Source organism: Candida parapsilosis, contig 005807 (genome assembly GCF_000182765.1).
Source record: "Candida parapsilosis strain CDC317 annotated contig 005807".
Taxonomy (NCBI): Eukaryota; Fungi; Ascomycota; class Pichiomycetes; order Serinales; family Debaryomycetaceae; genus Lodderomyces; species Lodderomyces parapsilosis.
The window spans coordinates 847,998-861,840 of NW_023503280.1; the positions used below are offsets into that span (position 1 = coordinate 847,998).

General features: G+C 39.2%; 2 protein-coding genes and 1 pseudogene across 3 annotated transcripts; 1 reads left to right on the plus strand and 2 right to left on the minus strand. All coding sequences in view use genetic code 12, as the record gives it.

Annotated features, from left to right (window-relative positions):
• Positions 1–560: 560 nt before the first annotated feature.
• On the minus strand, positions 561–2,996 carry UME6 (Zn(II)2Cys6 transcription factor UME6; the record flags this gene model as incomplete). Its single annotated transcript, XM_036808252.1, has 1 exon — positions 561–2,996. The coding sequence occupies one exon, from the start codon at positions 2,994–2,996 to the stop codon at positions 561–563; it is 2,436 nt and encodes an 811-aa protein (XP_036665007.1).
• A 6,995-nt stretch (positions 2,997–9,991) lies between these two features.
• Positions 9,992–12,175, plus strand: CPAR2_803830 (uncharacterized protein; the record flags this gene model as incomplete). Its single annotated transcript, XM_036808253.1, has 1 exon — positions 9,992–12,175. The coding sequence occupies one exon, from the start codon at positions 9,992–9,994 to the stop codon at positions 12,173–12,175; it is 2,184 nt and encodes a 727-aa protein (XP_036665008.1).
• Positions 12,176–12,332: 157 nt separating this feature from the next.
• On the minus strand, positions 12,333–13,819 carry CPAR2_803840 (annotated as a pseudogene; the record flags this gene model as incomplete). Its single annotated transcript has 1 exon — positions 12,333–13,819. A coding segment is annotated over one exon (1,487 nt).
• Positions 13,820–13,843: the final 24 nt, after the last annotated feature.

The following is a 13,843-nucleotide window of genomic DNA, read 5'->3' on the forward strand; positions in this document are numbered from 1 at the left end:
TTCTAGTTTGTTTTGTGGCTCTCTGTGCTTCTCAGAATGTTCGGATTAATCTCCTCATCGTCTAATTTTTTTTTTTGTCAATTGTTCCTGAATTAATCCACATTCCGGCTGTTTGTAACCCCAACTTCCAAAATGCCGTACGGAATTGAGGAGAAATTGTAGAGTTTTTCCATTTACGCAAAACCGACAATAATAATTCAAGTGGAGTCTTGTGATGCGTCACAAAGTCAAACATGGGGGGGGGGGAGGAAGCTCTTCGTGCGAGAGATGTACAAATGACAGACACTCAAAAACAATAGAGCAAACACAAGCTTTACACAAATTATAAAAAAATCTCTTTCTTCTATTTTCTGAAAAACTACTCTGTCCATCACGGTTGAAATTTGTAAAATAACAATTGAAATTAAAGAATGAAATTGAATCACTGACATTTTGGTAAAATAAATAAATTTTTTGTATAGTATGCACAAGAACTGAATATAGTTGAAAAGTAATAATGGGTATGAATGTTTTGTTTATAGTAGAAATGCAATAATGGTGTAAGGTTGAAAATACTCTTACTAACCTCCTTTTTTGCTTAGCCCTTTATCCAAAGCTTGGTTTTGTTTCCTGGTGATTGTTATCTCACTCAATTTCTTCTGCCTCAACTCTTTGTCAGTGACATAATCAGGTTTAGTAGGGCTGTAATCACAAGTCAATCCGAACCTGACACAAGCCCCGCACGAAGGTCTAACTTCGTCACATTTCAAGTGCTTGATACGACAGATCCAACAGCCCTTTTTTGACCTAGGAAGCAACCTTCTTCTCGTGTACTTTTTCTTCACAGGTTGGTCCTTATTGATTCCCGAATCACTTGTAGTGTTTGGCAATAACGGCGTCGATTTGGACCTTCTGAGTTTGTTAGCTTTGCCTTGTGTTGGCTGTAGTGTTGCCTTTCCGAAATCTGATCCAACGGAATCGCCAACTTCCACACCATCGTTATTATCTATGCTGACATCGGAATTGAAACCCATGGCGTTGCCTTGCAGTGCTGACCTTGTAGATTGCTGAACTCCTAAAACTGGATCTCGTTGGTCATTTGGTTTCACCTTTGGGTCGAGAACGTCATTGTCATCCACCTTAGTCAAACCGTGCACAAGTTTCAGACTTTTTTTTCTTTGAATCTTCCTCTTGGTTACATTGGACCTGCCAGTTTGTGTTCCGTGGTTCAAACTGTAGTTCTTTTTCCAAAGTTCTTGTCTATGGAGTAATTCTGCGTTGGGCAGCGAAAAGGGAACACCTGGTGATAACATGGAAGAGGATGCAATTGCAGTTGTAGGACCGAAATCTTGGCGAAACACATTGGCACTTCTGGGACAATTGCCGGCGCTAGTTGGAGTGGTCAAAACGCTTGGACGACCAGTTGAAGCAACAGCCATTGAGCTAGGTGATGCGTTTGAAAATGTTCTTAATAGGTGTGGTTGTGGTTGATGCGGTGGCTGTGCTTGTGATTGTGGCTGCGATTGAGATCTTAGGTAAGGGAATTCATTTATTGAGATTGGTGAATTTTCTTGCAAATGGGGTTCATTTGTAAAAGCTTGGGCATCCTGTTTTGATGTTTCTAATCTTGCAGAAACTGTTGATGGTGATGGACTTGTTGATGAAATAGCTTTGTTACCCTCCAATGAAACAATAGCACCGGGAATGTGCTTCAAATTCTTTCTTGATGTTGTTTTCAATCTTGACAATGATGGTTTTTTAGAAATTTTGTGATGACTAGTTGAAGATGCGCCAATGGCAGCATTTGCCAAGGGACTGTTCAATGCACGAACTGGCGTCTTGATGGTGGCTGTAGGCACTGCGTCATTGGAGAGGCTGGGGTCAAAAGTGTTCATTGAGGAGCTAGTGGTTGCAATTGGATGATGGAGTGAAGCACTGGAAGTGAAGCTTGAAATATCAGAAAACGTTGGTGTCGCCGATAGGTCCATATTTGTGTCTTGTACCGCCATAGACTGCATATTTTGATGTGTCATGAAAGACTGTGTTTCCAATGATTGGGTGGTTTGGTTAATAGGTGGATAATTGACACTTTGAAATCGACGCTGAGATGCTACATCGAGAAACTGTAAATGCGACAAGTCCTTATTGATACTGGGGTGTTGGTACAGACGAGCACGGCCAGACGTTGTTTGAGTGAAATTATGAAGCGAATCAGTTGAAGCATTGGTAGCATCATACTCATTGTAGATGCTGAATTCACTAGCTACTGATTCATATACAGCATCTGTTGATTGATTGGGGTCAAGAATGTTCAAAAAGGTGGTTGTTGACTCGTTCGCTGAAAATGGGATTTGATCAGTTGCGTCATCACCGTAGAAACTTCCAGATGTCTCATTCCCTTGATAAAAATTGGCTTGAGTGGCGGTGTTGCGATTGCTATTGTCTCTGTCTAAATCATTCAATGAAATGGCAGAGTTTGTTTGGGATAATGCAATTTCACCTTTGGGCACTGGAAATTGTGAAGGTACACTCGATGGATACTGGCGATGTAGCTCTTCGTTTTGCTGTGCAATGATTTCCTGGTAAGCTTCTCGTTGGGCCTGCAATGTTTTCTGTTCACTAGGTTGTAGCTGGGGCATGCCTGAACCGAAAGCATACTGCTGATAATGCAGATGTAAAAGAGGCTCATTAGTTGCAAGCCTGTTGAGCATACCATGGGGGTGTACAGACGGGGGAAAAGGTATATCAGGTGTATTATCAAACCTCATTAATTGATATAGTAGCAGGTTTTGATTAAATTGTTGAAGTGTGGGGTCAAATTCGTTGTTACTATTGTTATTGAATTCATGATAATGTGTCTTGTCATGATGCATTGATAATGTGTTGGGTTGCTGAGAAGGTGCTCTCAATGGCGATGACATTTCCATTTGCGGTGATGATGATTCCACTGGTATAGTATCGTCAGCAGCTCTTGATGATGAGGTTTTTGCAGACTCGGTGATTGGATCCTTCACCATACGTGGCGACGAAATAATAAGCGAGTATATCCGAATGTAACTTTTCCCCGACTGATTTTTTAATGGTATCAGAAACTATTTTGAGTCTGTGGAGCTTGTGTGATTGGTTTGATTGGGTTGGTCTGTTTTGATGAAGTCACGTGGTAGCTCACTTGGTAGTGTATTGTGTGTACCTGAAATGGAAAGTGAAAAAAAAAAAATTAAATCCGATGCGTCGATTGAGAGCACAAAAGCCAAGTTGTCTACCCTTTACTCCTATTGTTTGGTGGTGATGAATAAACTTTTACAAACAGTAAATTACTGATGTGTGGATGTGTATGTGGTATAGTCTGGCCTGTTCACAAGCGTTGACTATGATTGTGTTTGTGAATTGAAAAAACAAAAAAAAAAAAAATTTTAATACCTTTAGACCTCAACTCCACACAAATGGTAATCACAGGATTGTGTTGAATGGTTCAATTCTATGCTGTCCTTGTTGGGTGACTGGTTGAGATTGCTGTGTTTGGCTTGGTGGAGAATGGAAATGAGAAGCAGACGCAATTGAAGTGGAATACTTACAATCTCGCAAAAATAGTAGGCTTGTTAATGATTCTCCTCTCTCTTGACCTTATGTGTTGTAACAACAGTCTTGACCTTCTAATTCCTTTCAATTATTTATCGTCTCCACTCTACTATGTTTTTAGAAGACTATTAAACTTTGTGTTCGATGTCCCTTTTAAGTAAAAAAAAAAAACCGAAAAACGCACAGCTGATCAACGGTACTTTTTGTTATCTGCTTCTGAATGAAGAATGTCTTCAGGGACACAACTAGGACTGTTTTATGATGAGTTATTGTTCGAATGAACGATAACAATGATCGGATAGGGAGAATAGGTCGTTGTTTGTTTCGGTCGTCACGTGGGGTAGTCAACAAGTTTTACTGGCGCTTAAACTGTGAGCGTTAAATAGGTTGTAAGGTGACTATTGTTGTAAAGTAATGAGTGGAGTTACTCTGGTGAATTGAAATGTTTCTTGTGTGAATTGAATAAGCTTTCAAACGATAGGACGAAATAATTGTATTTCAAAATGTGGTAGATTTCTGTGAATAAGGGAATGGTTGGATTTGTTGATGAATGATGATAATCTAATGGATTGGCGTTGCTGATGGTGATGAATATAAACAATACATCCAGCAGTCAATTTCAGTTGATAAGGTTATATGTAATGGGGCGATACTCTGCCTTTGACTGGTGCAACTGATTGGTCACTGAGCCTTAGTACTCAATTGTATACGTTAACCTGAAAAGTGAGCGCTTTTTCGGTTTTCCCTACTGGTTTATAAACATGCAATGGAAAACTTGTCCTGTATATATATATATATATAAGTATAATTAATTAAATGATGGTCTTGAGCCCTTAGAGCCATTGAAAAAAATTCAATTCTGTTACACACACCCACTCTCACACACAGTTTTTTGGTTCTTTGTAATTTAGTGTCTGATTGAAATTTAACGTAGTAGCACAAACGTACCAGTGGAAAAAACAATACAGGTTTGCGGTAAGGTTATTTTTATTTTTATTTATTTTTTCTATTGTTTTCCATTAGATATTGCTTATTAATCTCAACGCATGTACAGCACTTGTTTTTTAAAAGTATTTCAAGTAGTAGGGGACTTCTCATTTAATGCACAGTTTCTAAAGATGACTATAGATTACATTGGAAAAGTTATTGTCTCATAGGCTATAAGAAAATAAAAAAATGAAAAAAATAGTAAACTTTGCATAAAAAAACCATAGAGCGCCCAATGATTAAAAGCTTAACCAAATCAGCATATTTGGTCTATTGTTTTTTACTTTATTTTGTTTTTGGTTTCTTTCTTAGGATATATCTATTCCCGTCATTGGTGGAGGAGAGAAGAGGAGGGAGTTCTTTTTGTTTGCATTTGCCAGGTTAGAGCCATACAATGCAACAAAGAACAAACGATTGGGGCACTGTCACCCCTCTACACCCCCTACCTACTTGAGCCAATTTCACATTTGTGCCCTTTTATGCATACTTGACAAAGGTTTGAAAATAAGCTCCTTTAGCATGATGCAAGGATTCAGCATCTCTCCGGGACGTCGGAGTGAATAGATTTTGACCTTTTTGGCTGGCGCAACGGAAAGTTGCGTCATGTGGTGGTGTACATGAATAAGGAAAATGTCAACTAGCATTTTTGCATGGTAATCCGCCCTGTATATTTTCTATTTGGTAACCTTGCGTAAACTCCATCAATTGTCAATTTTTAGTGGAGAAAATCATAGTGGGGCAACCCCTTGACATGTTCAAAATAATAGTAAACGAAAACCCCGTAGCCTAGTCTGAGAGCACATCAATTGTTCAATTCTACAGTCGAACTGGTTTGCGGTCCCTTCTTTCTCTGTCTTGGTGAGTTCTTGGTTGCAAAGAGGGTGTAAATGTTTGGTGGCACAAAAATGCAGGTCTCCTGATTTGAGTAAACTTGGTTCTACAGATCCAAAAAATGCAAAAGATAACAAGACTCTACGAAAGAGATCAAATTGTTAGCTAGTATTAAAAATCGTAAACGCAGAGACGAAAAAGGGCATCTGTATAAATCAGTTGTGCTAACTTTCAATATGTAAAAGATTCTTGGTTAAAAAAACGCCCCCCATTGCACATTGACTCGTTTGTTCAAGAACGGCTAAAATTTTACAATTCTTATTTCCATCCAACTCAGTTTTAAAAAACCTTACTTTGAAAGAAGGCTTTGTTTCTTGAGCTTGTGGCGAAACTTGTTTGCCTATAGCACTATTTGCATAAGCTGCATATTCCTTGTATGTCATTCAATCGGGCAAGCTATGTACAACTGGACAACAGGGTAGGTTCAATGTAGTTCCTGGATCACCCTGCAGCAACATCAACACCAAAAGAGCATAACACCGATCACTCTTTGGCGAAATCTCACATTAGACACTGCTTGAATACCGTTCCGATGTTGGACACTCTCTGGCTTTTGCAAGAACCAATACTCTAAGACAAAACAAAGAAAATCGGGTTTAAAAACTATTCAGGGCATCATTGTGCATATAATTCTGCATATAGTGAGTCCATCGTTTTAAGTAAAGGTACAGATGTCCACAAGTTGGGCGCTTTTATAATTTCTTATTCAGGGTACAAAACAAAACCAGTTTCTAATTCCATTGCATTGGCGACTTTTGTTTGCTTTATTCAACAATTGGTATTGTGATATCGCCCCGTTTATTGATGTAATGAAAACAAAATATTATTTTATCATTGATTGCATTGATTGTGAACCAAAACATAGAACAAAAAAAAAGTCTTCAAAATGCCGTTCGCTTTGTTAGGCTAATTGCTGAATGCAAGATAAGCAAATTAATATTTTGGATGTAAAAAGACTCCACAGTTGTGTGTATGGTTAAATCAATTGTACTTAGGAACAAACGAAAGTACCACTGTTTTACAGTATATGGAACTCTGACTGAAGGCTATATGCATGAAACGTTTGCATGCTCTTTAACCTTCCACCAAACGTGTGTTTTCTTGCTGTAAACCCAATTTTTTTTTTTGGAGATTTGGAAATTAACCAATTGGGTAAATTTAGCCACGCATGTGAAGTTCAATCAAATTGAAAAAGTTTTATTTTCATTGCAACAATAGCCTTACTGGACACCAATTTTAGACTCCTGTGCATTTCCGCGGAAGGCCTCCTTAGCAAAGAACCACGCTATAATCTGAGCTTGTTGTGTTTCTGTTTTTACTCCCTCCTCTATTTGACAGACGGTGCTTGTATATAACATAAGATTTGCATTGAACTCGTTCTTTTGAATTCTACAGACAACAGTTTGCTTTGTGCGTAGCGTAACCTCCCAACTTCCCGCTTGAAACTTGCCTTCAAAACGGATCTTGTGATCAAATGGTTATCGATCGATTCACAATTGTGGGAAAAGCTGCATAAAACACTCGCTCAATTAAACAAAACCCGCAAATAGATTTTACATCACTGCACCAACTATAAACAGACCATTAATCAGATGCTTAGTCAAAGTCCGGGAACAATAGCCCAATTGTGGCCAGACCTATCCCAGCCCACATCAAAACCACTAAACTAAGTACCCGAATGAAAGGAATGGTGCAACTTTTACCAATAATTTGCTTCCTTCTTTTGTACCCAATTCGATCTTTGGAAGTGACAAGGAAAGACTTATAGATTTTTCCGTTCTCATTTCGGCTCTTATGCTGCTTTCCGTCTCCGCGTAGAAGCACCATAGTGCCGGCAGTGTATGCTAAATGAGCTATACCCAATGTCCGCTTTGGTCGTATCTGGTAATGCGGATTTACAACATCCACTGCCCACTGGTTCCCCTTGCACATACGTTACATCAATTGGTTTTCCCACAAGGTTCTCGGTAATAAGCGTTTTGTTCCTTTGTAAAGTATAGGAAGTGGAGTAAGGGCCATCGAGTGAGATGGTTCTAAAAGGTCAAATAATATGACATCACTTGGGGCTAGACTGTACAGAGAGAGAGTAGCGACAACACAAAAAGAGATGCACAGAATAGGGTTTGAAATCTGCACAAACATCAATAGGGGAAGGGTGTACAGTAAATATGCAAATATTAGTTCGCAAAAATCTCCCCATGTAGTGCCCTATTGTTCCCTCTTGTACTTTTTTTTTTTTTTTTATTCATTTCTGTTTTTTTTTTCCTTCATCACTTACATTTCGTAAAATTCGGTTGTCATGACAACCGGCCGCTTCTGTTGCTTTTGAGTTTCAGGGTGTGTTTCTGACAAGAATTAGTTAGTCTTTAATAAACCATAAAGATCGCCCCCATCTTTGGTAATTTCAGCCGGACATAAAAAGCTTTATTATCAACTAGTTTTCAGTAATTCAGTGTGTGTGATATAAAACACTCAGTTGAGGTTGAAATAGACGACACCGCTAGTTTTGTGACATTTTGGGTCAGCTATCTAATTTTGTAAATCAGGCGATGTCTATGTCGCCACCCAATTTGTGTTCAGCGTAATCAAACAAGTTCAACAATGTACGAGAGCCAATACTTAACTTTTTCTTTGCATGTTTCTTTCGTTGTAGGGCCAGAGGGGTTTGAAGCGCAAAAATAAGACACCAAAAGTCACCCAATTCTGCTGCATTGGAACAAAGAAGATGCATTTGCTTTTGCTAAATGGCATGAAATCAGCTGACGTATTTCAGGGAAAAAAAATTATGCATGTGGTTAGGAGTCAATTCCAATTTCGTACCGACTTGTCAAAGTAATCTCAAATCGCAATTTGGGTCCTTTACATGTCAGATACATAATCGCCGGTGCATATACGCGTAAAAAAGATTTCAATTTCACCCCGAACAAACTGAAATTCTGCTCAATTTTTCATCTACTTCAGCATCGCTCAATCTGACACCATTGTTAAGAGTTCAATTACACTCCATATAGCTCAACTGACTGTAATTGCAGCATCAACTTGGAAAACCACCAAGCACTTTAAACTGACCCACTTCAAAGCAATTGAACAGGGTCCGTAAACGCAGTTACTATCTTTGTTTAGTTGCGTCTTGATTAATTTTTTTCTAGATGAATGACCTTGTGGATCTGTATCACTTGAGAATGTTCAATGCAAGGAAACTTATAAACGTTTAATATTACCTTGACTCAAAGCGCCACGAATCACAATTACAAGCGAAATGACACAAATATTATGTTCTTTTAGCGATTGTTATTTTCTTAGTTTTTCCGAGCTTTCAAATGGACTAGCTTGAAGGCGCCGTTTTCAAAAAGATAAAGAACTCCTTATTGTGTGAAATTCGCCCAAACCTCAATTATAGCGACTTTCAAGATGCTTCGGATTTCGGGGCACTTGAACATCTGTACTAGTCCCCCAACAATAGTTTGATCCTGGTATTGGTTCATCCCCAGTGTCGTATTAGTCGGGAGGAACGACTTTGCAAAATATACAACTTCGACAAGCACTTGACCAAGGTCGTGTATATGGTTCAACTAATTTTTTTTGGCGACACGCCCAAAAGAAGAAAAAGTGAAATAAAAAAATTCCAATACTCTCTCATCTCTTCTTTTCTTCTCTTGTTCTACATACATATTCACACTTCCGGATTACCAGCGAGACTGATTTTACATCTATTTAGTTAAGCAAAAATGGCTGGAAGGAGATTGATAACTATGAGAACGTCCATCGTTAATAATCCAAAACTTTCTTTGTAATCTTAACAATGATTTTTGAATTTCTTTGGTTCGCATGATGGATACAATTTTCTAAGAGGAAGCTGGAGAAATACTATGACTATGACTATGGCTTTACTTACTCTAAAGCAGTATTCAGGTGAGTAAGGACCACAGCATTATATGATTAATCAGTTATCTTTCTTTTTTCTTTCGAGATTTTCCCTATCGCATGCGATTTACAGTGCTAATATCCTCAATTGCTCTTACCAATGAGACCCTAACCCCATCGCCCACATGGGAAAAAAACGCCGACGCGTTTCAATCAACAACATTTGCTTTGCTAAGAAAAAGAAAGTGTAAACAAAGAAATGTCATAGTTACACAATGGCGCAACACAAACTCTCAAATTTTAGCTCTCGTATTCTCAATGAAACGCGCACGGCGTTCTCACATTCCTTCGGCTTTTAAGTTGGCATTGGCCTCATATAGAGTTGGCGAGCACATCAAAAAGAGGGTCCACAATGAGAGCTTTCAATGGCCAAACTGTCACACGCTTTTTGCTGGTTAAATTGGGTGCATAATAGGGGTAACTAGTTTGCATCGGCATGTACATAAAAATTAATCAAGCGCCTTATATTTATCTCTTGTCTAAATTTTTTATGTATTTTTATTTTTTTGTATATTTGGGCTTTACCTACTTTTGTTTTCCTTTTACCAAACCACACTTATCGAAACTTTCAACAATCAAAGCTGACTAGCATCACAAGGAAATTTTGTCAAGGAGATAATTTGTTATAATCATGATCACTATGGCCCCTCCCGCCACAACGCATCAACCCGATCACAAGTTGGCCGAAGCCATACCACCTCAACTGCAGCCACACCAATCACACAATACGAACCAAAGTCACTCATCAGGTTCCACGTCTCGTTCCCTTGCTACGCCATTGAGGTCTCTTACAATCTCTAAACCAAAAGCAAAAATAGAAAGTGGGGGATCCAACAAGTTTAGACCTACCATTATCGTGGTTACCAAGTTTCCATTCACAGCCGAATCTTCAAATGAATTGAGTGTCAATAAGGGAGAAATATTGAAGTTGCTAGACGAGCCTCGCGACGGTTGGCTATTGGTGAAATGTATTGAGCGATTGTGTCCTCCAGGTCTAATTCCAGCCACATATGTTGATATCGCACTTAATGACCAAGTGAATCCAATCACCTTGAGTTGGCTCCATGGAATTGATAAGGTTGACATTGTGAAAGAACACAATTATCTAAATTTACAATTCAACAAGGTTGAGGCCATTTTCCAAACAATCAATAACAAAGCATATCCAGTTTCTGCATCAATTCTGAACTTTCTTTTGTTCAAAGAGAGGTATTGGTATAGATTGGACATTCAATACAGTGACAAGTCCAGGGCACATTTGTGTCGCTATTATCAAGATTTTTACAACTTGCATATAACGATGTTGGATTTAGTCAACAGGATTAGTAGCCAAGACTTGAAGTTGCCAAAGTTGCCTGAACCGTTACCAACAACCACCACCTTAAATCACTACAAAGATGATAAAATAACTGTCGGCGATGCAAATACCAAATCTGAGGCAGATTTAGAAAAGGAGACTACTGAGGTTAACATGTTGTTGAAAAGATGTAATGACTTGAACGTCTACATCAATAAGCTCATCTTGAACAAATATTTCCAGACATCGAATGAATTGATCACATGGTTAGAGTTGCGGTACAAGAATTTGCCAGGCTTTGTGGTGGAGCCAACTGATGAGGAATATGAAACGGAGTTGGTAAACGAAGAAATCAGCAACAGGATCCTTCCAAATTCAATTGATGTTGTTAAAGTTTACGAGGAAAAGAAAATGCTGAGGGAGCAAGAATTGGAAGCTATGAGAAACAAAGAAGAGGAAAAGGAAGAAGAGGCTGTGGAAGTTGATGACTCTGAACTTCCTGCACGAACCAAGTCAAAAAATATTTACAACAACTATCAACAAGCGTCGCATATAATGTCAATGGCACAAGTTTCCCGACAAGGGTCGGTATCCTTAAGTAGAGCCGACTCGAAAGCAAACCAGCGTAATGGAAGCAAAACTTCCAACAGTGTGGTAAATCTGCCAAATTTGCTCCGTAAGCAATCAGATCTTGCAGACACATCGACCAACAGTGTAGCTGCTTCCTTCTCCTTGATTGAGGAAGGCCACCAACAAGGCGGGCATTCACCAGATACATCACGTGGCTCCCACACTGTCAAAATAGCACGCAACAAATCGTTGAAACCCAAATCTACAACAAATGCATCAGTACCACCTTTGTCTAATGGACACGCTTCATCACCACAGAATGTGAAACAGCCAAATGGAACATCCTTGTCACTGCATTCACCACAGTTGCAGCAGAGGCCACCAACAATGTCAAGCCCTGTTATCCATCCTCAGAGCCAACAATATAGCCCCAAGCTCGGCGCTCTTCCAAAGGTCAAAACGCAATCACCACACCAACCCATTCACCCTAATAATGACAAACCATACCAATTGCCACAATCCATGCCTACCAAAATGTCACCCATGGGTATCAATCCACAGGTTTTCCCAATTAGTGGCTATGTCAATGCCACTCAGTCTAATGTTGGTGGTAATGCAATTAACCCCCACACATCTGCCATTTCGAGTTATTCTCATAGTTCAGGATCACCTTCACCAACTTCAGCCAATACAATCGCCAATTTGAAACATCAATACATCAAATGCAAAATAGTCAATCCACACGATGAAATAATTGCTTTCAAATTGCCCAAGTCGCAAATTAAAACAGTTGGTGATTTTAAAAATGCAATTAAGAGTAAAGTGTTTTACAGTAAATTGTACATCAAATTACCCAATCTAAACAATTTTGAGAATATTGATGTTGTGAGGTTTAATATTACTGAGTTTTTAAAATTCAATGATAGGGTATTGTTGAGAATTGCTTGATTATGGGGAACCCACGGTTATATATAATCCCACCTACCCCTATTTCAATTCGTCTTTTTTGTATATTTCTCTTCGTATTAGAATAAATGTATTACTATTCATGATGAAACAAAAATCACTCTGTACATTCCTAATTAAAAGACAAACGTTAAATAATTCAAGAGATGTGGTTGCCCTGCTTTCTTGGACTCAACTGAAACACCTCCTTTTTGACAGCTTCGGCTAACTCAGGACTGACACCACCAAAGTATTTGAAAACCCTATCCTGGATCTCGGGCTCAGTTTTAGCTACATCAATGGCGATATTATGAGCCAAGTGTTTCTTTTCGATTTCTGACAACACTTCATTGTAAAGCACTGCGGGCTGGTCGAATTCCGCCGGGGTAGCAACCCATTCAAATGGTTCAGCGGGACCCTCCCATATTTCTTGAAACTGTTGAAGTGGAAATGACTTGACGGTATACCGTTCTCTCTTTGTCAAGTAATTTGGAGTTGCACCGAGGTTTCCATTAACATTCATAAACCCATCTCTTTCGGAAGGGGCAAAGGGTTGCACACCACCTCTGAGAGGACAGTTGACCGGAATTTGAGCAAAATTGACCCCTAACCTGTATCTTTGAGTGTCGGTGTAAGAAAACAATCTTCCTTGTAAGACGGGGTCAGCTGATGGTTGCATCGATGGGACAGTATTTGCTGGTGAAAAAGCGGCTTGTTCCACTTCAGCAAAGTAGTTGAGCGGATTTTCATTCAATGTCAATTTTCCAAATCGTCTCAATGGGTAATCTTTATGTGGCCAAGTTTTGGTCATATCAAACACAGAGAAAGGAGCCTTTTTAGCCTGCTCTGGGGTCATTGTCTGAACATAGCAAGTCCACGATGGGTAATCACCCTTTTCAATGCTTTGAAACAAATCATCTTGCGCAGCATCTGGATTTTCACCGGCAAGACGAGTGGCTTCTTCCGCGGTATGATTCTTAATACCCTGGTCAGTCAATTGATGAATACGCACGTATACCCATTCGTTTTTAGCATTGGCCCATTTGAAAGTGTGGGCTGAAAACCCATGCATATGTCTGAACGAAGCGGGAGTTCCACGGTCGGTGTACAAGATAGTAACCTGATGAACAGTTTCAGGGTTCAACGTAAAGAAATCCCAAGCAGCATTAGGGTCCTTGGAGTTAGTTTGCGGGTTTCTTTTCTGAACATGGTTAACATCAACAAATTTAGATGGATCTCTAATGAAAAACGTTGGTGTGTGAATATAAACAAAATCCAAAATTCCTTCAGAAGTGTAAAACTTTGTAGCAAACCTCTAACATCTCTTGCAGAGTCATTGGCACCAGATTCAGCTGCAACAAGAGAAAACCTTGTAAATGTTTTGGTCTTTTTACCAACTTCACTCAAAAAATCAGCAGCGCAAATATCGGTGATGTCATCAGTAACTTCAAAAACACCATGAGCACCTGAACCCCTACCATGAACCACTCTTTCTGGGATTCTCTCTCTATCGAAATGGGCCAAATTGTCAATCAAGTCAATGTCTTGCAACAACAACGGGCCATGTTTGCCAATTCTTTGGGTGGCATAGGGTGGATTTGGAATAGCTTGTCCTTGAGAATTAGTGAGCACTGGTGGAGGAGTCATTTTGTAATAGATTACCTTGAAAAA